General features: G+C 41.2%; 1 protein-coding gene across 1 annotated transcript in view; it reads right to left on the bottom strand.

The window, feature by feature from the left end:
• The window catches only part of LOC126470928 (proclotting enzyme), a 283,061-nt gene that overhangs the window by 169,491 nt on the left and 88,529 nt on the right, over positions 1-25,041 (bottom strand). Inside the window, exon 5 of the mRNA XM_050098955.1 lies at positions 2,782-2,879. Coding sequence (XP_049954912.1) covers positions 2,782-2,879 — 98 coding nt within the window. The remainder of the gene's footprint in view (positions 1-2,781; positions 2,880-25,041) is intronic.

The following is a 25,041-nucleotide window of genomic DNA, read 5'->3' as shown; positions in this document are numbered from 1 at the left end:
GCGACACTGCGAGCGAGCTCAACAGAAAATCTTTAGAAGAGAGCAGACCGAACTGCCTTCGCAACGTTATGTAAGAGTCACTAGGTAAGACGAAACATCACCTAGCAGGGGTTTGACTAAGCGGTACAGACACTGTAACAAATACGTTAAGCAAATGTAGCCGAAGTGAAGACTGCTGACGACTAGAGAATAGCAGAATCGATTCGGTCACTACGAATGATGTCATAGAGCTGAGCCCCTCCTCGACAACATAAATACTTCCTCCCCACTAGACTAGAGCATTCAATCAGTAGGATCGATGGCGTTCATATCGCTCGCACTCGATTCTCTGTTTATGGTATAGTAACATCTTGTGTGTGAGATTGTTCTGGTGTTGGCTTTACACTTGCTGCCTTACGAGAAGATCAGCGATCCACAGCCGGGGATAATAAGCTCCATCATCCAATACTGAAGTCAGCCCAGCAACCAGCAGTAATGGGCAATCAGAGGTCTACCAACATGGCTCCGAACCAGGGCATAAGTTGCCCTGAAACTTCAGCGTTGCACGAGCCTGAAGGTCTACCGCAGCGGCAGGTCAGGTTCAGCATTCAGCATGACATCATGGCATCCGACATTGCGGTGCTCCTAATGGGACAACTCAGGCAATGGGAGGGATTGACTACTTTGTGCGAATTAAATACACACGTCGCAGTCACCGTCATCTCCAAGCAGGGCAACCGACGTGGCGTGCCTATCTCGCCATTGGGCGGCAAACCACCGCACCATGGTGTCATCGACTTCAACTCTCAGCTGATGCAGCGTCCTCGGCAGCACAGATCCACTGTTGGATTCCTCTCCGGATTACGTAGCCACCAGCCGTTGCAGGAGGCACGGCAACGACTAGCATTCTGAGTAGTAAATGGAATAATCTTGAATACTGTCTTATTACATCTAACGACGCCACACAGGTCCTCGGTCTGCATCCAGACAAAACAGTAGCGGTTTCCAGTCTGGCTGTGAGTGACCCATGTAAATTTATATCAAAAAGACCGGCTGACCTAGTGTTCCTTTATGATACACAGTTATAAAATTGTTATAAACTTGCCCAGTTTTATGAGTTTTGTTTTATCCATACACAGAATAAAGTTTGTCACACAGTTTGCCAATTTGATAAGATTAATTTTTCAAATTTTCTTAAAATCTAAATAATCAGAGGTCTTTCTTCACTGAAACAAAATCAGAATGAAAAAACAACACTAAACTCCATTAAGCACGGGAATAAAACCAAACTCTTGCATACTTATTTCAACGTCTGTTCAGTGCAACCGCATCAGAAATAAAACAAGTCACAACACTTGCGTTTGGCACAATATTCTCTAAGCAAGCTAATTAGTTAAGACTTTCAGATATTAGCTTACAAGCTCAGTGGTATGAGAAAAAAAGTCATGACACATTTCATCTAATATTCTGAGAAACGAAGTTATAAAGCGAAAAAAACTGTCTTTATTACTAAACCACCCTCGAAAGTTCCGAATTTTATTAATTGGACTTGTTTTACACTATTTCAATTGTCATATTTCCTTCTGTTACCCCTATAATCTACGGAAACATCATTTTTCGGCCTCCAATTGGAGAATTTTTTTTGTAAAATTTAACTGTTATGCAGAATGGTCTGCTCGTGTAACTTACATTTATCGATTTGCCTTAAGTCAGTCAGCTCTTCAGAGTTATTGACAGTTGCAGAAAGCTTCGAATAAATCCACAAACACGCCTTTCCACCTGCAAACAAAATGGTTTTGTGACCAGTTCAAGTGTGATGATGTTACCTGTGGCTTCCATCACCATCGGCAGCACTGTGCAAGATCACACTGCAACGGACCTACCGGGTGGTTACAAAAATTTTCAAATGTGTGTGAAATCTTATGAGACTTAACTGCTAAGGTCATCAGTCCCTAAGCTTACACACTACTTAACCTAAATTATCCTAAGGACAAACACACATACCCGTGCGCGAGGGAGGACTCGAACCTCGGCCGGGACCAGCCGCGCAGTCCATGACTGCAGCTCCGGGTGGTTACAATTAAAGAGCAATTACTCACGGAGGTCCAGTGTGGGCTGTAATTATCGTATGGAACCGAAACTCTGCAGATATGCTAATGCATTGATGAGGAACCGATTTAAGATGGAAGAAAAATTAGTTCCAATTTTGGCCATCGCGTGCAAATCTGAAGCTGTATGGAATCTGGCCGACATCACGGGTGCTTGCATTGAACAAATTTTGTAAGCAGCGGTTAATAATAAAGTCAACATTATGCCTTTCTCACTTGTTCGACCTTTGCTGCCCACATCCTGTGCCTAATCCATTACATATGGGAACATTTGTACACGCCTTTTTTGCAGTCAGCGTCATATTTGCACCTGGTGGACAAAACTGGAACTATTTGTGTTTCAGCGTAAATCGGTTCCGCATTAAGACATTAGCATATCTATCAAGTTTCGCTGCCATACAGTAACTACAGCCCACACTGGATCTCTGTGAGTAGCTGCAATTTAATTATAACCACGCGGCATATGTTGAAGGATGTCCCGAGTTACAGTATTTAAGAATAAAAAGCTAGAGCGCGTTGTTGTCACATATTAATATCTCCGTAAAAAAGAAGTCCAGTTTTATGATATGAGATTAGCGTCACTGGATGGGAAAATAGGTGAAGCAGTTAGAAGAGCACTGATGAAATTATGCCTGCACCAGACGCCGTTCTTGGAAATAACTGTTATTATGGGAGGCTGCTGTGGGGCACTCACCTGCCAGGGGAAGCTGCCGAAGCCCGCTTCGTCACCGCCGACGATCCTCCGCTGCGCGCCCACCAGTTGGCCCAGCTTGCCAGAGGATAGCCCGCACCCTGCAACATAAGCCGCGCCCTTCACGTAAACTCGCCTGCATACAGTCTCGCCAGTATGGCCACGGTGTACAGTGGCTGCCATAGTTAGTAGCGCAACGACCCTGTAGTAGCATCATTTATTGTTTCTGAAACGCGTGTTCCTTTGGAAAATGCTAGAAGAATGAAGCATAGCTTATTTGTTGTAAATATCCCCCAGAAGCTGTTAAGAGTTTATATTTATTTTCTGCAACTAGTTTTAACACTTTGCAGTTCGTAATGATGACACAGGGCGTCTCCGTGCGCTCTTATTTAAATCGCTGCGGCTAGCGCCACAAAAAATTATGATAGCTCTTAGTGAAAACAATGGGGCCACTGACCAGCAATTAGGGTATACTGGGTTGATGCATAAGTTCGTAGCACTTTTCCCTGAGTTTAATAAACACAACAGATACAAATTAGATACTTTAGTCATCAATAATATACACTTCTTCACTATTTACAACAATCAGCCAACGCTGGCGTAAATGTTTGATTCCGAAGCTGTAGAAATCACAAGGTACTGAGGCGAAGAATTCGTCGAGCCATGTTTGGAGCGCATTTTCATCCGGAAAGGAAGTTCCTTGTAGGTTCTCAGAGAGAGAGTGAAAGAGGCGAAAATCTTAAGGAGCAAGGTCAGGTGAATAAGGTATGTGCGGAACGACTTCCCAATCCACCTCCTGATAGTGTTTTTTGTCAGTCTAGCAGGATGTGAGCGGGTGTTACCGTGGAATAACATCGCTTCACGCAGTCCTCTGGTCGTTGCTTTTGTTGACAATAAACGTCAGCTGTGATGGTTACACCTCGGGGAAGCAATTCACAGTACACCACACCTTCGCTGTTCCACCAGATGCATAACATTATCTTATGTGGATGCGCGCAGGTCTTTATATGGGGAGTTGCTGTTTTGTTTGGGCTCAGTCATACCCTTCTTTTCCTTATGTTAGCATAAAGACACCATTTCCCGTCACTAGTAACAATTCAGGATAGGAATGGTTGGTGTTGTTCACGAGCCAATTGATGAGGAGCAAGCAGAGATGCACATATGGCCACCCACTGATTTTTGTGATTTTGGCTTGGCGCATGTGGTACCCATACACCCGATTTTTGAACCTTTCCCATTGCATGCAAATGTTGCACCCTGGTGGAATAATCACATCTACCAGTTATCGAGTACACTGAAGTCAATGATATGGATTAATGTTTTTAAGCGATTTTTGTCAAACCTCGAAGGTCTTCCTGAACGTGGAGGTCACTAATGTCAAAAACATACTCCTTAAAGAGAAAACCGATTTCTTAACGTGCTCTGTCCAACGGCATTATCACCATACATGGCGCAAATGTTTCTCGCTGCCTCCTCTGCTGTCACTCCTCTATTGAACTAAACAGAAAAATATGTTTGAAACGTTCCGATTTCTCTACTTGGCTCTTCATTTTCTAGCGTCCACAGCTCCACTTATATCTCCAGATGACAAAATGACAATATATTAACTCAAATGGTAATACTGAACTACAAATAAAAAAAATTACAATCAATAAATAAACTCATACGAACCGGAATGTCAACATGCAAAACAAAAACGCTGCGAACTTAACGCACCAACCTAATACACTGAAGCAAAAAGTGCGCTTTCATTCAAATACAATTAAGTAACGATTACAATACAATACTTTTAACTGTGTGATACTTCTGAAACTCTTTTGGGTGGATTGTTTCCGTCGTCATTTCACTCGAATTGTTGAAAAATGAATCACTGTCATCATCAAAATCATTGTCATCAAAATGATCTTCACTCTCGTTGTAACTTAGATATTCCTCTAGATCGACAACCTTCTCCTCATAAAGGACTGTACATGGAGAACGAGCCATTTCACGCCTACGAACTTGAACATAATGATTATAACCTTTCTCTCAGCACTGCTACACTTCGACATCGAGTTAACGCAGGCTTCCCTAGATGGCAATACCAAGCAGCACTGATGCCCAGTACAGTCAGATTCGAGAATGGATCATGTGAGGTTACGAAATGTCGTGTGGAATCAGGCTCGACATTGGAGTGGAAAACAAAATTCGCAATGTCGATCACCACTCGCCGTTGGAATGGAAAGAATAATCCTTAAGTCATAATCTGGCAGAAAATTAAAAATTTGTCATGGTGAACACCACATGCTTGCCGTTAGTCCATAAAGTTTTGAGACAGGATTAATAGAAAATACAGAAACGTTAAGATGCTAGTTTAAATGCTTCAGGTGTTCTCACAGATTTCCCCCCCCCCCCCCCCCCCCATTTGAGATTTGAGTAGAACTCACAGAACGTTCGCACAGCCAAGTGACACTGTCAGAAAAGTCCTTCTTTGGGATGTTACTCAACTCCCTCTTCACACTGTCTAGAATGTCGGTCATGTCGTCAAAGCATGGAACTTTCATGTTAATTTCTACACTGTGTAGTTTCGTGGTAGGTTCGTACTAATACCACCAAGCCTCTTCACAAGTGATTCTTTTCAGAAAAGAATTGTCCGCCTTTTTCATTTCAATCAAGTCGCGACATGCGTCTACGCGTCGTCGTATTTGTTCGGCTATCAAGCTTCGCGGAAAAAAATTTTGCACACACTTTTGTGTTCTGTAAAACATTCTAGAGAATATCTCAAACACCGGATTTAGAGATGTTGCTCCATTTCGAATTGTGACACAACACGTTGACACATGACAGTCGCACGCCCATTACTTAATACTACCTGCTCACAACTGGCTAATAGAATGCACATCTGTTGTTTACAGTTGTTAATTGAAGCTGCCACCGTAGTTACAGCGCCGACGCGCTTATACGCCAGGAATAAAATCAGTCTCAGAACTTTCTGGACGGACGGTGTATAATTTTAAAATGGAATGACCTCAGGGTAAAAACTAGTAGCAGAATATTAAAAATAAAATGTTTTAGCAGCTTATGGTGGTTATTTACAAGAAAATATATTTTACAGGGGCTGTGCCGCACGAGTTACAGAAGATTTTATGAAATAATATGGATTGCTGAAATACCACCCTCCTGCAGAGCTGAGCAGTGCCTTGCTGAGAGACACTACAATTCAAAGTGACCTTAGAGCTGTAGCGTGAGACACTTCTGTCAGATCCACAAATGTTGTGATCGGCAAGATGAGATAAATCTTGTTGATTATAACTGTAGTCTTGATATAGACGTTTGCTTAAGGCGCTTATTAATCGTTATAAAAGCTGTGTCACGTTTAAAGAACAATCGAAACAGAAAGAAATTTAAACGAAATGTGTACCTGGATAGAAGGTTAGAAATCAAAATACAGCGTAAATGAGGAAGCCTGAGCCCTGCAGTGGCCTCAGGATGATAGTGAGAGGCGTGGATATCGACATAGCCACTTTGCTGGCATTAAGAGCCTCACGAAAATGACAGCCATAGCTGGCACGAACTGCATTATCGAGGCTTAGGCACACATAAATTGGGCATCGCAGAAGCCGCTCTAATAGCTGAATAGCAAAGCCTGGCTTTTTGGACTAGACTAGTGCTATGCTGGTACACCACGATTTCAGGTTAAAGTGAAAAGCGCAGTACTTTCACGTAGTTTACTGACAAACACATGCAAATATTCTGGAAATTCTCGCTTTCCACAAATCAATTCACTAGTAGTTTTGGTATTTCGACGAAGTATTGAAGCGATATTTGATATATTTTTGTTTGGAATTTTTTTGTGTTTTGTTTTACCTCTTTGTTGAGGAAATTGTGTATTCTAGCGCTGATGATGAATCTCTAGTGTTTTCTTTACGTTCAGTACGACATCCTCTGTCTCAAGTTACAAACGAACAATTTTCGAATAAAATCTGAATTAAACACTGAAAATTTCAGTTTCGCTGCAAGTACGCCGATGATGGGGAGGTTATCGATACAGCAAAACGTTGGCTCCAATGGCGACAAGTAGAATGGTACCATGCGGGGATACAGACCTCCCAGTAAGGTGGCGTAAGGCCGTAGCAAGAAATGGCTCCAAGCACTATGGGACTTAAAATCTGAGGTCATCAGTCCCCTAGACTTAGAACTACTGAAACCCAACTAATCTAAGGACATCACACACATCCATGCCCAAGGCAGGATTCGAACCTGCGACCGTAGCAGCAGCGCGGTTCCGGACTGAAGCGCCTAGAACCTGGCCGTAGCATTGAACGGAGATTATGTTTAAAAATAGGGTCTTGTAGCCAAAAGGGTGAGAAATAATATGGTGTACTGGAATCCTGAATAAAACCAACCTACTTTCAGAAAAAAGGTGTTGCATTACTTATTGAACGCCGCTCGTAATATGGGTTAGTGGATCCTCGTTGATGCGGACACTTTTGTTTATTTGCTTATCCAGTTAGTTTGGGCGAAATGCCGCCTTCATCAGTTTGTTTCTTTATTCTAAAACACGAAAAAATTTAGCGTTGTAACAATTCAGTACGAAAGAAAACATTGTTACGTGGGTACTGATTCGTTCCAGACTTACGTGAATAGCTTTTCAGTGCATTTTTGATTTAAAACCATTGCATAAATTCTGTACCTGTTGCCGTTGTTGCGGCGTACAGCACGCCATCTGCGAAGTTATAAGCGATTATCATTAACAAATATGAAAATATGAACATACAAACATCCGTGTTTATACAAACGCAATTTGCAGTTGTATTGTGAGACGATTTTGGTGGACACTAGGGTGTAACGTATTCTGTCCAGTACTCACGTTAGTTGGTCACCTTTAACTGCGGAGAAAACACTGAAAAACCGTAACTTTTCAGCTTGGCAGTAATTTAAATATTACGTCACCTCATGTATCGCTAGAAATTTTGAAAGCTGTAGCTGGACTTATGACGACTTCTGTTCCTTACACTAGTCTCTATATGTCATGGTGGGGGGGGGGGGGGGGGGGAGGGGGGGAAGAGGACGAGGAGGGGTAATCGTGCGTTTGTGTGTGTTTGTGTGTATTTGGGTGTGTGTGATTTCTTTTCTGTGTCCTGTATCAGTTCTCTTAAAGCACTAATGGTTGCGTTGTTACAGATTGTTGTCAGTTCATTTATTACGTTTTTGTCTTGCGCTATAGCCTCCTGTACGAAATAGTTTTCCTCCAACGTTCAAAAAATGGCTCTGAGCACTATGGGACTTAACTTCTGAGGACATCAGTCCTCTAGAACTTAGAACTACTTAAACCTAACTAACTTAAGAACATCACACATCCATGCCCGAGGCAGGATTCGAACCTGCGACCGTAGCGGTTGCGCGGTTCCAGACTGTAGCGCCTAGAACCACTCGGCCACCAGGGCGGCTTCCAACGTTCATTTACGGCGTAAGCTGTTGCTGTATTTCAGACTATGTAGATCAGCTTCGATAATTATGGGGTGGTGGTTTTCTTGTATTAAGTGTTCTACGAATGTGGAATGTGTGCTGTCACTGTTCAGAACTTTCATGTCTTCTATGTACCTTGTTTGGAAGTTCCTGGATGTTTGTCCCACGTATCGCGATTGACAGGAGTTGCATGTGACTTTGTATATTAGTGCATTGTTGAATCTGTTTGTAGTCCTTTATGTTTGGTCACACATAAACGAATGACTACTGCCCACACCCTCCCCTCGCCCCCACCCACGCAGAAACCTATGTAGGGGGCAGAAGTCGCCAGAGTTCCCGCTACAGCTTTAAAAATTTCTCGCAATATGCGATACATTTCGATACAAACGTTAAGTATACGACGGCATAATATTTGTATTACTAGCAAGGTGAAGAATTATGCTTTTTCTGTGTTCTCTGTGCAACTGAAGCAGGTCGACTAATGTAAGCACACGACATAAAACGTTGCAACATAATGTCTACCAAAATCGTATCACAATACAACCGCAAAATTCCATTTCTAGTAACAGTTTTTTTTAAGTTCCAGTTTTCATATTTGCTAATAACAGCCGCTCATACTTTTGCAGATGACATGCTGTATGCCAAGGAAACAGCAACAAACACAGAAATTATGCAATGACTTTAAATTAAAAGTGAACTATAAAATTATTTGCACATATCTGGAGCCAAACTATAACCACGTAACAACGTTTTTCCCGTTATGTATTGTAACTATGCTAAACTTTTTGATGTTTTAGAATAAAGAAGTCCACTAATGATGGAGCGGTATTTCAGTCACACTACTTTGGGGAAGTAAATAGACGAAAGTGTCTGCAACAAGGCGGACCCACAATCCCATACTGTTTTACGCAGACCGGAACCGAGAGAAGAGTTCGAGTTACAGCGATTCTAAAAGTAATAATATACAATTTGTTATCGTTTTGAGTTGTGGAATGGTTTTCATATTGAATATTACACTGTCTAGTCGCATTAACGTGACCACCTGTAAAAAGCCTGAATAGCCACTTCCTGCAGCACGGACCGCTGCCAGACGTTCAGGAAGAGGTCAGTGAAGTTCTGGAAGTTATCGACAGGGATGTGGAGCTGTGGCGACTTCACTGCCGTGGTCAGCCGCGCTACGTTTCTCGGTTGAGGATCTACGGTGCAAACAGCGCGGTCGAGGTGGTCCCACAGATTCTGGACTGGGTTTAACGCAGGGGAGTTTGTTGGTCACGCGAGTACGGTAAACTCATCCTGGTGCTCTTCGAAACACGCACGTACACTGAAAGCTGTGACACAGTGCATTGTCCTGCTGTAGATGCCATCGTGCCGAGGAAAAGAAACTGCATGTAAGGGTGGACGTGGTCCCTAAGAATAGATTAATATTTGTGTCAATCCATAGTGTCTTCCAGAATGACGAGATCACCCAGGTAATGCCACGAAAACATTCCCCAGACTATGACGCTCCCTCCTCCGGCATGGACCCTTCAGACGATTGTTGCAGGGTATTTGCTTTCAGATGTCCGCTGTACACACCAACGGCCGTTTGTCAGATGAAGCATAAAACGAACCAGGCGTTTGCTGTGGACGAACAAACGCAGTAACTTTCAACGAACGGTCGTTGAGAAGACACAGTCGGTAGCCGCTTGTTTCATCTCGGCGGTCAGTTGTTGGACAGTTACACATCTATTCCCCCGTATACATCCGCGCAGCCGACCTTTACCTCTGGCATCTATGTCCCTTGGTGCACCACAACTGTCTCGGTGCCGGTTTTGGATAGCGCTGTTTTGCCATGCACGCCAACAGTTCACAAATTTAGCAATTCCGCAAATGATTCCACCCTTGGGCCGAAAGTGATTTATGATGCCCTTTTGGACGTCAGTTAAATTGCTCGACTGCACTGTTTACCGCGTCCCCCGAATACGCTTTATATGCGCTCCACAGCTAATGCTGCCACCTCACGTCTTTGAGTTGTTACTGGACGTAGACGTCGAACATAGGCGGTAGGCACATTATGGTCACATTAATGTGACTGGACCGCGTACATTGTGAAGCAATGTAGGTACAAACTTTGTAAATTTTTTAAAATAACTGATAGTAGAAGTGACAGTACAGGTTAAAAAGAATCACGAAATAGAAAGTGGGAGGCAGTGGCATCCCTCACGGTTAGGAGGGTAAATGTCTGTTTGGAGTCTACCGAGCGAGCGGTGATAGCCACACAAAGCCTTACCTGGCCAAGCGTTGGGTTCAGCTCTGAGCAAGCCAATGAGTGTCTAAACGAGGAAGTCTGACTGCTTAAATCGAGTACTGTTAGAAGGACACCTTCAAAATGTGTCCATTATACGATTGGCACGAATGTTCCCTGAAATGAACTAGCTGCATCTAAGTAATGTCACTTGTGTAACTGCTAGTTCATAGACGTGTAATATATACGTAAAATGTAAACTGTATTAGTTTTGTATTTTCAATTGTAGATTTAACAGCTCGTCTCGTTGAGCTATTATTAATACCTCTTGCAAATAGTGCATATACCAAAAAGTACTAGTTTATGAACTGACAAGCTTACAGCTTGTGAAATGAACAGAACCTTTTTACGGAAATGCTATACAAACGTGGTGAGTCCCCTAATATGTCGTATTCAGTGACATGAACCAAAATACTACCGGTTTGACTCGCGCTAAATATTCTACTACAGCTCATTACGGTGAAAGTGACTAGTAAGCACCTCTAGTACAAAAATTAAGTACACGGTAACTACTTTTAAAAATTTTCGTGAGAAGATAAGTAAAGTTCTTTCGTAGGTAGGACTTCCTGTTAAAGATGTAGAAGTTCTTTCGCTGAAATGGTACAAACTATTAACTTTTAACAATAAAATTTGGAAAACGAGGCTGCATAATACGGATACTAAATTCTAAGGGGTACTTTACGGTTTTCAACATACTATGAGAAATATATTTAGTGGATATCGGAAATTTTCTGTCGTAACTTCCATCGTTTGTGAGGTTTCGAGTTCTGGTGTAGTGTCTAAACAGAGCGTGGAATGAAAAACATTTACCGTGTTCGCTACACTGAGACAATTCTGTTTCCAGAAAACAAATTCGCAGACGTTTTCTACATGGGCAATATCATTGAGGATCTAGTCATAAGAGCAGAAAACTCCTATTTATAATCTCGAAACTGTCGATTACTTGGTTCCAAGTTGAATTTCATTCTTTCTTCCACAGCAGAGTGTGAAAGTATTTTCTTGTTGACGAATGTGTTGGCGCCGTGCTGGCAGGTGGGACATCAAAGTATCCAAAAGAAGTAAAGACCCAACCTGACAATTTTTGTGACGACGAGGTAGCGGAGTGGCAAATTGTCCAAGGATTAGACGGATTTCAGCCAGTAGCAGTGAAAATTTTGCCATTTAGACATGCAGCTGCCACAAAAAAAAGCACCTCATAAAGACGTCAAACGAACCCGCCACAAAAATCGGTAAGTACAGCTCAGTCACCAATTAAACAACAGTCACCAAAAAGCAACATTCCAATACTATGTAATAAGACGATGAAACTACCATGTGAAATCTTATGACAGTCTTACTATAATGCTATTTTGCACTCATAGAATTACGAACTGTTCCATGTAATATATTGAAACCGTAAAAACAATACGTCCCATGTTTCATTTAGAATCATGAATAAGTGTCTGATGACTAGTTGTCCCGTATGATTGCGATCAGGACGACTAATGTACTCACAAAGTTCCCAGTAACATTGTGTTAATGTGTATGTTTATTCCCATATTGAAGATCAAGACATCCGCAGCTCGTGGTCGTGCGGTAGCGTTCTCGCTTCCCACGCCCGGGTTGCCGGGTTCGATTCCCGGCGGGGTCAGGGATTTTCTCTGCCTCGTGATGACTGGGTGTTGTGTGCTGTCCTTATGTTAGTTAGGTTTAAGTAGTTCCAAGTTCTAGGGGTCTGATGACCTCAGATGTTAAGTCCCATAGTGCTCAGAGCCATTTGAACCAAAACAAAAAAACAACGGAGTATCATGATTGCTATGGTGGGCCTAATTAGAAGACTTTCGACGTATCAGCAGGCATTATGTAATGGAATGTATAATGTTTTTCCAGTTGTGTATGATTGTAACAACGTTTTCTTTTCGAATCCATAATCGTTTGATTATAAGACCGCTATTATTCATATCGTTAACAGTTGATGGAATTTTGGTGCAAACTTTTCTTCGGCACATTCTGCGGGAAGAAAACCCTACCTAGTGTACCAAAGGCAACAAGGTACTACTATAGTTGCGAATAGGTTTCCATATATCGCAGAATTTTCAACGTATAGTGTAAATTTTCCTGAAATGCATCATACTTTTTCCTACGCCATTAATGTTTGACGATTGTTCGTGGTTTAGAGCAGAATTAATTATCTATACACAGCAGTGTTGTGAATAGCGATCTCTTCCTTTCAATATTGTTTCATTGAAAGGAAATTAACAATAACGCATTCTCTTAACGAAGGTACCGAATTACACGTTGGAACACCACGAAACGGAGGGTCATCGTCGTAGTCACGTCTACAGGTATGGAAGGAGGAAGTTAAGAATTGAGCATCCTGTCGTACCATTGCGAATTGAAATCGGTCGACAACAGTTGTAGCCCAGTCGAAGAGAGAATGTACATTTCTTAGTCAGTTTGAAATAGGCTCACAAATGATGAAATTGTGAAATTATTCATTGTTGCATTCGAGGCAGAAAAGAAGAAATTACTATACACACTATTGATCAAAAATATCCGGACAGATTTGCGGACACTAATGTGGGGTGTGTCCACCCTTCGCCTTCTTGACGGCTTGAACTCTGCTGGGGATGCGCTCAATGAGGTATCTAAATGTCTATGGAGTAACGGCAGCTCATTATTCCCCAATTGCCATAAACCACAGAAAGAAGTGATGTTGGATGCTACGGTCTGGAGCAAAGCCGACGTTCTAACGCACGCCAAAAGTTTTCAGTTGGGTTTAGGTCTGGACCCTCAGCATGCTAGTCATTGTCAGGAACGTTACTGCCCAAAATCCATTGCCTCATATATGATGGTCGATGTCAGGGTGCGTTGTGAAGCTGCTACAATCCGTCATCGTGTTCGAAATGTTTCTCTAGTGTACGTAGTACGCAGTACTGTAAAATGGGTTCGTATCCTTCCGCATTTAGCGTTTCCTTAAGCGTAATAAGCAGACGACATCCTAACCAGGAAAACCATCCCCATACCATAACATCAACTCCTCTGTATTTCACTTTTGTCAGCACACGTTACGGTAGGTAACGTTCTTTGTGCCTTCGTCAAACCCGAACCCTTCCATCGGATTTGCACAGTGCATAGCGTAATTCATCACTCCAAATTACTATTTTCCTACCCAGTGGCGTCACTGTTTCCAAAACCTCAAACTTCAGTTAGCATTGACCACAAAAAGTTTTGGCTGTTTGACCATTGTACCCCATTCTTTTAACTCCCTACGCAGTCATTATCATGATGACTCTATGACAGCGAAATGTACATTGCCATAGTAAATATGATAATTAAAATACAGTACATGGAATTTATTATTGGGGTCTCCGAAGTTCTGTTGCGTTTGAATTCAGTAGCCGACTTCTCAACTGTTGACAATGAGACGGCAGATTCGTTACGTACTTTCACTAATTTTGGAAGTAATTTCGTTAGTCATAAAAAGTGAATAAAGTTCGAAATTTGAAGTAAGTTCCTATGGGACCAAACTGCTGTGGTCATGGGTTCCTCGGCTTACACACTACTAAATCTAACTAAAACTAACTTACGCTAAGGGGAACACACACACACCCATGCCCGAGGGAGGACTCGAACCTCCGACGGGGTGAGCCGCATGAACCGTGGTAAGGCCCCCGAGACCGCGTGGCTGCACCGCGCGCCCGAATAAATTATGATTTTAGTATGATACGGTATGCTAGTTTATTGATAGAAACGAAACACATATAAGTCGACAAGTATTCATGTATATTGTTCACTTTATGTTGTGCTTCTAGCAGAAATATGAAGATATAGCCTGTATGTGTACCTTTGTCAGGTACGGGCTCACAGTAGAGTCATATGTGATTTATTTTTCGGTGTTTTTTCTGTGTCTCGTGTGGCAGGCCTTATACGGCAACATAGATAATCAGAGAGTAGGTAGTGCAGCAAACTACCCTCAAAGTTCTCTTTCACTACGTGCGTATGAACTAAAACTTTTTTAAACGTATACTAGAACTAGGAAGACTTACCGGAAATTCAGAAAGCGTACGAGGAGCTTCGTAGTTTTACCACTGTTTCTCAGTAGTACCCAGTGAGCAAAATTTCGTACTGCGTGTTTAAATGTGGCTGATGGCGAAGTGCCTGTGTCACGCTACATTCTCATTTCCGAGAAAATAATGAAGATGGTAAAAGGCGATTGCACGGACTCTAGTACTCATTAGCTCATTGTATGAGTTGTTATTGTGGTGAACTTGTATGGCAGAGTATCAAGGTAGAATTACAGTGGATAACGAACTAGGTTACTACTTCCACTGCTGTACATTACGTATGGCAGTGTGAAAGAGTATCAAGGTAGAATTACAGTGGATAACGAACTATGTTACTACTTCCACTGCTGAACATTGCAACAAAGAATAGATTTGCATTAAAATGTACTCATAGCTGCCATGCCGATCCTACATAAAACGACAGCTGGTATAGAGAAGTAATCTTTTGTATGCCAACTACGCAAGCCAGAGCACTCAGCCAGGAGAGACTGAGAGTATGCAATGCAATACTGCTACAGATGTATCGATTCTGTTTTTACAATTTTTTGCGCTGATTTTTTGAAATTGATTCGTTAATATAAAATACTGAATAACAGCCATAAAGGTGGACTCAATGAAGAAACAATGAAGGCTATCATTTAGTGTTCCATCCTCAACGGACGTCGTTAGAGCTGGAACTCAAGCTTGGTTTGAAGAAGAATGGGGCCTTCGGCCTTATCGTATGCACATGAATATTCCAAAGATATCCCATTTTTATTGATGAAAACCGCTGGAAACCTAAATCTGGATGGCAGACGTGAAACACAGCACTGATCCAATCGAATGCGAGCCCAGTATCTTAACCACTGCGCCACCTCGCTTCGTCGGTATGGACACGAATAGCTCGTAAGGTTTCACCTTAAGATTACTCGTGAATTTAAGTGTAAATAAGATTAAATGTGGGCCTTATTTACCATAAGTGTCAGTTTCTGCACCATATGCGATACAACACTGACTTACTGAAATCATCGTGGTCAAGTAAAGGAGGTGTTTTCAAAAAACATCAGCAATTTTAATTTTGTGGAAATAATTTATTTATTCTTCCACAGTAATGTTATCTCTTTCAAAGCAGTCGACTTAAGGTATTATGCACTTGTTTCAGCGCTTCTTCAAATCCCCGAAGCACGTCCGGAATACTATCTTCGGGATAGCACTTAGCTCTTTCAGAGATGCACTTTTAATCTCATCTAAGCTCATTTTTGGAAACAGAAGAAAGTCACACGGGGCTATATCTGGCGAATATGGAGGCTAGGGCATCATTACATTCCTGTATTTCGCCAAAAATTCACGAACAAGCATTGAAGTGTGAGCTGGTGAATTATCTTGGTGCAAAAGCCATGAATTGTTTCGCCACAAATCCGGACTGCTTCCCGCAAACGGCGTTGAACGTATAATTAGTACTCCTTATTAATCGTTTGACATTTTGGCAAGAAGACGTGATGCACTATGTCGTTAAAATCGAAAAAAACAATGATTTTGAACTTTCACATTTGACCGTACTTGCCAAGCTTTTTTCGATCTTGGCGATCCAAAATACCTTCATTGGGACGACTGAATCTTATTTTCGACGTCATACCTGCACAGCCACGTTTCGTCATCTGTGTGAAACGTTTCGGTAGTCCTGCATCGCTGCTGCTTTCATTTAGCGACTCATGGGAAACTTCCATTCGGCGCTGTTTTTTTTTTTCGAAATTCAACACCTTTGGCACTGATTTTGCTGTCAAACGTTTCATAGTCAATACATCCGAAAAGATTTCATGGAATAAGCCAGTTGATATGCCAGCATCATCAGAAACTTCTCTGACTGTGATTCGGCGATCGTTCCCAATAATTTCTTTCACTTTTCCACGGTTTCATTGGTTGTTGGTGAGCTTGGGCGTTGAGAACGTTCGTCACCTTCAACTTCTTCACGGCACACCTAGTAACGCTTATATCACAGGTAAACTCTTTTTTTTTTCTCATAGATGACTCACCAAAGGCAGTATACAACATTTATAAAACTTTGTTATATTTAATTCCACTTTTATAGTAAGATTCAATGCCAACAGTTTTTCTGACAACTGACGATGAAATATGGCTGCCTGTGTACAGGTACGTTTCAGTCATGTTCATCAACACAATAACGAAAAATCTCACGAATCAGACTGACAGAATCCCCGGAATTACAAAATTCCCGGTACTTTTTGAACATACCTCGTATATCTTTTCTGGACAATCTCAATACTAAAATGACGATTTAATTTTAGTATTTATGTTAATTTTGCAATTTTTATAGTAATTAATGCATTCAAATACACCTGTGTACAATGAAAAACGGCCATCCGTCCTTCATGAACTTGTCGACGATCCATTAAATAGTCGCCTTCTTGAAAATGATTATATACTGACTGATCAACAAGAACATTATGACCATCTGTCTAATAGCCTTTATGTCCACCTTTGGCTCGGATAAGAGCGGCGACGCGTCGTGGCATGGAAGCAATAGGGCCTTGGTAGGTCACTGGAGGGAGTTGGCACCACATATGCACACACAAGTTACCTATTCTCCGTAAATTCCCTGTAGAGGCGATGAACACCGACGCCTCGTTCAATCACTTTCCAATTGTGTTCGATCGGGATCAGATCTGGCGAGTTGGGGGGGGGGGGGGGGGGGCAGCACATCAATTGGAACTCGCCACTGTGTTCCTCGAACCATTCCATCACACTCCTGGCCCTGTAACATGGCGCATTGTCTTGCTCAAAAATGCCAGTAGCATAATGGAGCTGCCGCCAGCTTGTCTCCGTCACGCTGCACAGGTGTCAAAGAGCTGTTCCCCTGGAAGATGACGGATTCGTGCCCTCCCATCCGCATGATGAGGGAGGTAACGGGATTCATCAGGACATACAATGCTCTTCCACTGCGGTAGTGTCCAGTGTCGATGGTCAGGTGCCCATTTCAGTCGTAGTTGCCGATGTTGTGGTGTTAACATTGGCACGTGCATGGGTCGTCGACTACGGAGGCCCATCGTTATGAGTGTTAAGTGCACTGTGTGTTAAGACCCACTTGTACTCTGCCCAGCATTAATGTCTGATGTTAGCTCCGCTACAGTTCGCCGCCTGTCTTGTTTTACCAGTCTACCCAGCCTACGTCCGATATCTGTGATGAGGTGAGGCCGCCCAACCCCACGACGTCTGGTTTCGCCACGTATTGAAGACACCACAGCAGTCCTCGAACACACAACAAGTTGTGCAGTTTCCAAAACGCTCGTGCCGAGCCTCCGGACCATCACAGTCTCTCCTCGGTTAAACTCAGATATATCCGTGCCTTCCCCATTATACACAGGGACAGCACGCTCACTGATACTACAGGTATCGTGCGTATGTCTGACTAGCGCATATTCCTCGCCAGGTGACGCTGTTATCGCCTGGGTGAGTTTAATCGGAAGTAGGTCGATAGTCATAATGTTCTAGCTGATCAGTGTATGTAAAGTCATGACGCAGAAAAACAACTTTTCAAATTCGACACTGATAGAGGACAGTAAAAGATATAACTAAGCAGAGCGCTGTAGACGGAGTAAGTGAAAGAAATGACAACTGCAACAACTGTATTTGTATTACTGAACCACTGGTCTTTTGTTCCGAGCTTGGTACAGAGTTAATGACTCATAGGATCAAAAAAATTAGTCATTTCCAGGACACATCGCTTGAATACCATGTAAAACTGTCTCTAGCCTTGACAATTGTGTCAATCTACTGAGTAAGAGAATCGACAAGTTTGTGCAGGTATATCATATACAACTGCAGCCACTCACAGCACGAACGTATGAGTGCAAGCCTGCGAACAGGGCTATTGTCGTCTTGGAATACAGGAGTGTCCACAGCACACTTCTCAAGAATATGTAGAAGAAATGGCAACACTTGGTCACCGAGAACGTTGAATAAATATCCTGGTTGTTGTCCGTGGTACCTTAATTGTGTGGGCCCAGGTCATGGTACGAAAAACGATCCCAAAGCATCACAGAATGAGCTCTGTTTTGAACTACACCCACTACACACTGCAAACTGGTCAGTCGGTGCTGTCGATACCATTCATTTGGAAAAAATGTCCAGTTTTATGTGCTCCTTGCCCCGTTGAAGACATTCAGTTTTACGTGCCGCTGTGAGAAATGGGGTGTTGCGAGAAACCTGGACTCCAGATGTCCATTAAATGCAGTTTTCTTCGCAAGTTTCGCTTCGGAACTGGTAGAGATGAATCTGCATTCACAAACACTAGCAGTTCCTTTCGGGTTTCAAATCGGTTATCACTGACAAGAGGTGACCCTCTTCTCTGGTTCTAACGGTTAAACTCTTTTTATGACTTTACGCTGTGTTAAGTGGCTGAGATATGTACGGGATTCCTTGCAGACAGGTTTGACAGGCCACGTTGATACACTTTCAAATTGGACAACGTCATTGACAGTGCGGTCATGTGCACGTCCAACCACTTATCTGCCATTTTGTGACTTCTCTATGTCGACCCATCTTACTGCGTTGATTTCCTAAAGCCGACTGGTATATACAAGCACCGTACACATTACTTCACCGTCATGACTTACATCAGATTCACATGACGAAGGGATACTTGTTCTACAACTACACCATCTACAGCACTTCAAAGAAAAGTGATGTATTTTAAGAGGGAGTCTAATATCTTGTCCAGTGAGCTAAGATACTATAGACAAGAGACAACTGCATCGGTAAGCACAATTCATGCGATTACTGAATTTCAGCAAGGTCGTATTACTGTAAGTAGGCTGTTTAGGTTTTCTTATTGGTAACGCCACGTAGCGCTCTGTATGAAAAATCACTGGCTGTACTGTGTGCAGTCTGTGGCTAGTTTGCATTGTTGTCTGCCATTGTAGTGTTGGGCAGCGGCAGCTGGATGTGAACAGCGCGTAGCGTTGCGCAGTTGGAGGTGAGCCGTCAGCAGTGGTGGATGTGGAGAGAGAGATGGCGGAGTTTTGAAATTTGTAAGACTGGATGTCATGAACTGCTATATATATTATGACTATTAAGGTAAATACATTGCTTGAACTCTATTAAAATCTTTCATTTGCTAACTATGCCTATCAGTAGTTAGTGCCTTCCGTAGTTTGAATCTTTTATTTAGCTGGCAGTAGTGGCGCTCGCTGTATTGAAGTAGTTCCAGTAACGAAGATTTTTGTGAGGTAAGTGATTTGTGAAAGGTATAGGCTAATGTTAGTCAGGGCCATTCTTTTGTAGGGATTATTGAAAGTCAGATTGCGTTGCGCTAAAAAATATTGTGTGTCAGTTTAAGCACAGTCATGTAATTTTTCAAAGGGGACGTTTCATATGACGACCCTTAGCCAAGGATACCTCACAGCAATCTTCTGATTTTTTTCTTGTAGTTTGTGTAATTAGTGTAGATTTTGTTTATTGCTAGTGCGTAATTGTAGAGAGAATCTCCTTTGCAGTTGCAGTCTTTCATTGTTGTACAGTAAAACAGGTGTGGCATGCATGTAAATTTGCACCAAGTATTTCGCAGCTACGCTTGCAATTAACTAGATATCATTTTCAGTGCTATGTTAATGTGTTCTCTTATTTTTTCTCTTCAAATTGTGTTTTTCTGTGTTGTCGTGTGAAATATTGTGACAATAATGGCGTGTGAAAAACGTAATACTAGGCAATAAAGTAAACAGAGAAATGCCAGTGAAGACGAAAGCAGTGTGTTAGCGCCACCGTGTAAAGAATTAACTAATGTTCAAAGTAGTAATTTGGCAATTGTGCATAGAGAAATGGAGCGGGCGGCAAACAATGGTGTAGACAGTGAAACAATTAGTGAACAGGGAAGCATTATGGATCGATCGGTCGGCAACAGCTCACCTCAGGAATCGGGAATGACAGGACACAATTTTGCAACTACTGCAGATTCAGGTTTTGGGTCCTCACCGTTTTCTCAAATAAGTAAAGACACATTTTCTGCTTGTCAAAATGTGAATGTTGCCGGTGCAACTTCACTGCCGAAAAGCACTGAGGAACATGTTTCAGGCACCAGTGCATTGTTATTACAGTTAATGCAACAAATGGGACAAAGGCTACAAAAGTTAGACACAATGGAACAAAATCTTCAAAAGTTAGACACAACGGTTGAACAAAATCAGAAACAAATAGGACAAAATCTTCAAAAGTTAGACACAATGGAAAAAAATCTTCAAAAGTTAGACACCACACTTGAACAAACACGTGAAGATTTAACTACTGAGTTAAATAAAATCGAATCGAAATGTCAAAAAGTCTGTAATGATGTAAAAACACAAATTTGTGAGCATTTCCAACCTACATTTTCGCGTCATGAAAATACATTACCGAATCACGAAGCAGCCATAAAGGAACTGCAAACTATAGATCATGAAAATCACGACACCTTGCAAGCTAAAATTGACTCAGTTGCATCTACCGATTCGGTTACGCAACTTGCAAAAACTCAGGAAAACTTAAAGGACACAGTAGATACTCTGAAAATTGGTTCATAAAGACACATGGAGGAAATTAGTTCATTATCAGAGAAAGTAATCGAACTTTCGGATCAGCTAAATAATTTATCTACGAGGGTAGATGATAATCTGGATGACACAAAACCGGTAGTCTTGAATGACACAGACGAGTGCGAACAAATCAGGAAATTCAAACAAAATCAGAATCAAATTAATACGCAACACCAAAGGAAATTCAAACAAAATCAGAATCAAATTAATACGCAACACCAAAGAGAAATCCGGGAAGTACAAGATCAGTTGACACAGGTAATGTAGGAATTACATATTTTAGAGGACACTCGCGCTCCAATACGGGAAGAGGGACATAGAAATACGGAACAGCCACAAAATAATAACTCAGGGCACTTCGGAAATTATGAAAGAAATTGGCAAGGTACACCGAATTTTGAGATGGAACCGCTGAAACGACGTAACAATGACTGACATGCGACTCGCCGACATGATGATTTTGACTATAAGCTGTTCATTACTACACGTAAATTCAAAACATTTAAGAATTCTGGCAACGACATTCATCCACAAGCATGGCTCCATCAATTCTCTCATTGTTTTCCTCCCAACTGGTCATTAGAGCACAGATTAGAATTTATGTGTGGCTATTTAGAGAATGAACCAGCTGTAAGAATGCGATCGGGCATTCACGATTGCCACAGTGAAGGAGAATTTTATCATGCCTTCCTCTCAGCATACTGGTCTCATGCTACACAAGACCGAGTAAAACATGGCTTCATAATGATGAAACGTTTCGAACAATCTGAATTTTCCAGTCTTGTGAAATATTTTGAAGACATGTTGCACAAGAATCAGTACCTGTCAAACCCATACAGCCCCTCAGAACTCATCCACATTTGCTTAATCAAATTACCTGAACATTTACGGCATATTATTTTGGCAGGACGTTGCAAAGACGACATTGAAGCTTTTCAGGGACTGTTACAAGAACTGGAAATTGACACTGACAATCGCGGAACGCGAAAACAGGTGCACAACAATTACAGGTCACATCCGTCACAATTCCGCGATAACAGAAATAATAACTGGACACGACAAGGCTATTCTTACAACGCAAATTTTGACCAAAACAGACACCACCCATATGACAACCACTGGCAGAGTAGTAGTTACAGAGAAAGATCGCATTTCCGAAGTAATGAATATGACAGAAACAATCATAGAAACAGACAATATTGCAACCAGAACTATTATTATCAAGGGAGACAGAATAACTTCAGACGCAACGGTCCACCGTGCAGTGATAATTCAGGGAGAAATTCTCCACCACTTAACCGACAAGAAAGAAACTATGGAATCTACCGACATGACGACAGACGATATAATCATAACGACAGACCTGAATTTCATCAGAACTGGCGGGATTCAAACAGGGCTGGCCCCTCTCGGCAAGGTGAATTTGTAGAAGTTAGGTCTCTTAATCTCAATAACGACGCACGCCAACAAAGGGATAGCAGGCAATGACTCGCACCGCAGGCAGCCACGTGCGCCGGCTAGCTCAGAGAAAAATAACATAGACGCTAACATTGAGAAAAATTCCAGTATTCTTTACCAACATATACCACATGATAATTTCGTTAAAATTGAAACTCTGCGTACTTGGAAGAGCAAAGGATTGCACCACATTTCACATGTAAAACCGTTTATTGAAAGATAATCTGCTTTTTAACTTTGTCTTTGCCATAAAACTTTTCACTTCACATTTCTAGTATGCTTTGTCAGACTTAAGAAACTGTTACCATGCAACAATGTTTGAAGTTAAATATCCAGTCAAGAACCTGGGCAACTTATTTAGACAGTAATTACGAAGGCATTGTTATAGTAAACAGACGACACAGTGTTGTACATTCTTGCAACAAGTTGCATGATTACGTAACGACTACCAGGCTTACATACTTAGAACTTGTACTGCTAATGAGATTTTAATGCAACATTTTGGTTTACTTGAAAAGACATCTTTATTTGAAGTACTTTCTGTGGGATTAAAGATGAGTTAGCATTTGGTTTCTTTGGCAGCTACACAATTATATCACGACACTACTAATGTGTGACACAATTTACATTGTTGCTTTTGTGCTGTATATGTTTTATATCTGCACAGTTTTTCTAAATTATTCTGGAAAGTAAAACATGTTTCAGCAGTAACTTTTGTGGTATAGCTACAATGAGACAGCCTTTTCCGTAGCACAACAATACGTTACAGTAAAGTACTTTCATCATCATGGCAATAAATGTAATAAGTAAGGTATCTATACGCAAAGCATTTCACTTTTTTTTATCATGAGGTAAGTACATTGACTTCAGCAGAACTTTGCTTACAGAGGATGATAACTACGACAGTTCCACAGAATTATCTTACAGCAAGACGCACATTCAGTGCTACAGGAGACGCATTTGAGTGATTAATTTTGTTCTTAAACCATTTATTTTTCAAGATTTTTGAATTACAATGAAAGTTTTCCATGATACATTTCATTCCATTTCTGTAATCTGTAACACCTGAGGGTATAATTACTTTAATCCTCAGGGGGGTACACGCTTATTTTGTGTACCATATGTGTGGCAAGTTCAAGGATCCCTAGCTAATATGGTATTTGCTTATACAACTTTACACATCGGTACCATATTTCTCCAACACAGAATTACACAGCTATCTAATTATTTAACAGAGAAACAAAAAATTTTTTTATGTCAGTGACACATGTTAACGCAATTACACAGTTGGATAATTTCACACTGATGAAATTGTATTCTGTCTGTACTTTGTGAACTGTTCATATTTTTTTGGAACCATTGTGATACTATGAGAGCTTTGAATGATGTATTTGGTATGGGATCATGATTTTAAAGTATGTTTGAGGTAGGTGACACTATTGAAATGAGCAGAGAATTTTTTTTAGGTTTTGAAATTATTGGAGGAAGCTACGACGATTTTGAGAATTGACTGAGATGTTATGATATTATTACGACGACGATGTGTATTATGCTGTTGAGATATATTTATGACTAATAAGATGATGCTACCATATATGAGGAATTTGATTATGCTACATATTTCTTATGATGAAATATTGAAGAAGTGTCGACGAATATGTGTATGTATAATAAGGTAAGGAATAATGAGTAGTGGTTAGGGACTCTGACTTGTGAAAAAGGATGTTGGAAACCAAGAACCGTACTTTAAGAGTTATGAAATGTGTGTAAATGCATGAATGTATCACAATGCCGGCGAAAAATTTTTGGACACTGTTATATTTATAGGATTTTGTTTCTACAGATTTGGAACGCAAATATTTCGACCTGTGAAATCTTATTTCTATCAAACTGTCACTGTAGCAGAAACTGATGGCGTAAATATTTCCGTAAGGAAGGTAGGTCACTGTTAGCACCCAGCCGCGCGACAGTTGCCTGGAAAAAAAAGCCATTAGTGTGTGCCTTTCAGAAGCACAGGTGGAGAAAAAAGGAGGCCATTAACCTCACTATTGACATTCCTTTGTAGAAAGCATCGCAAGTACGACACGCTCAAACTTGAAAACATATGATTATACTGTGGAGCTCTTAATTTATGATATTTACTAAAATGCCTAATGAAATGATGAGAAACATTTCACAGCTATTGTCTTGGTAGTTGAGAGAAATGCCATACGGCTTGCTTTATGTATTTATTAACTCATTTTGTTTAATATCTAGTTTCTAGCTGCACTTCAGCATTGGTTAAAATAAAATTTTATAGATGTACTAATATAAATATTTTCTGTCTACAGATCGAGTAAATAATAATTTTTTTAAAAAAATGAGGGAGCACAAAAATACATGTACCTTCACAGGAACTGCATTCATAATTTTCTTTTCAAGTACTTGGTGATTTATTTTGTAGAATAAGTTGTGGTGCACCACT

The sequence above is a fragment of the Schistocerca serialis genome, chromosome 3, assembly GCF_023864345.2.
Source record: "Schistocerca serialis cubense isolate TAMUIC-IGC-003099 chromosome 3, iqSchSeri2.2, whole genome shotgun sequence".
NCBI lineage: Eukaryota > Metazoa > Arthropoda > Insecta > Orthoptera > Acrididae > Schistocerca > Schistocerca serialis.
The sequence above is the reverse complement of the archived record's forward strand: the minus strand, read 5'-3'. Positions and strand labels throughout refer to the sequence as shown.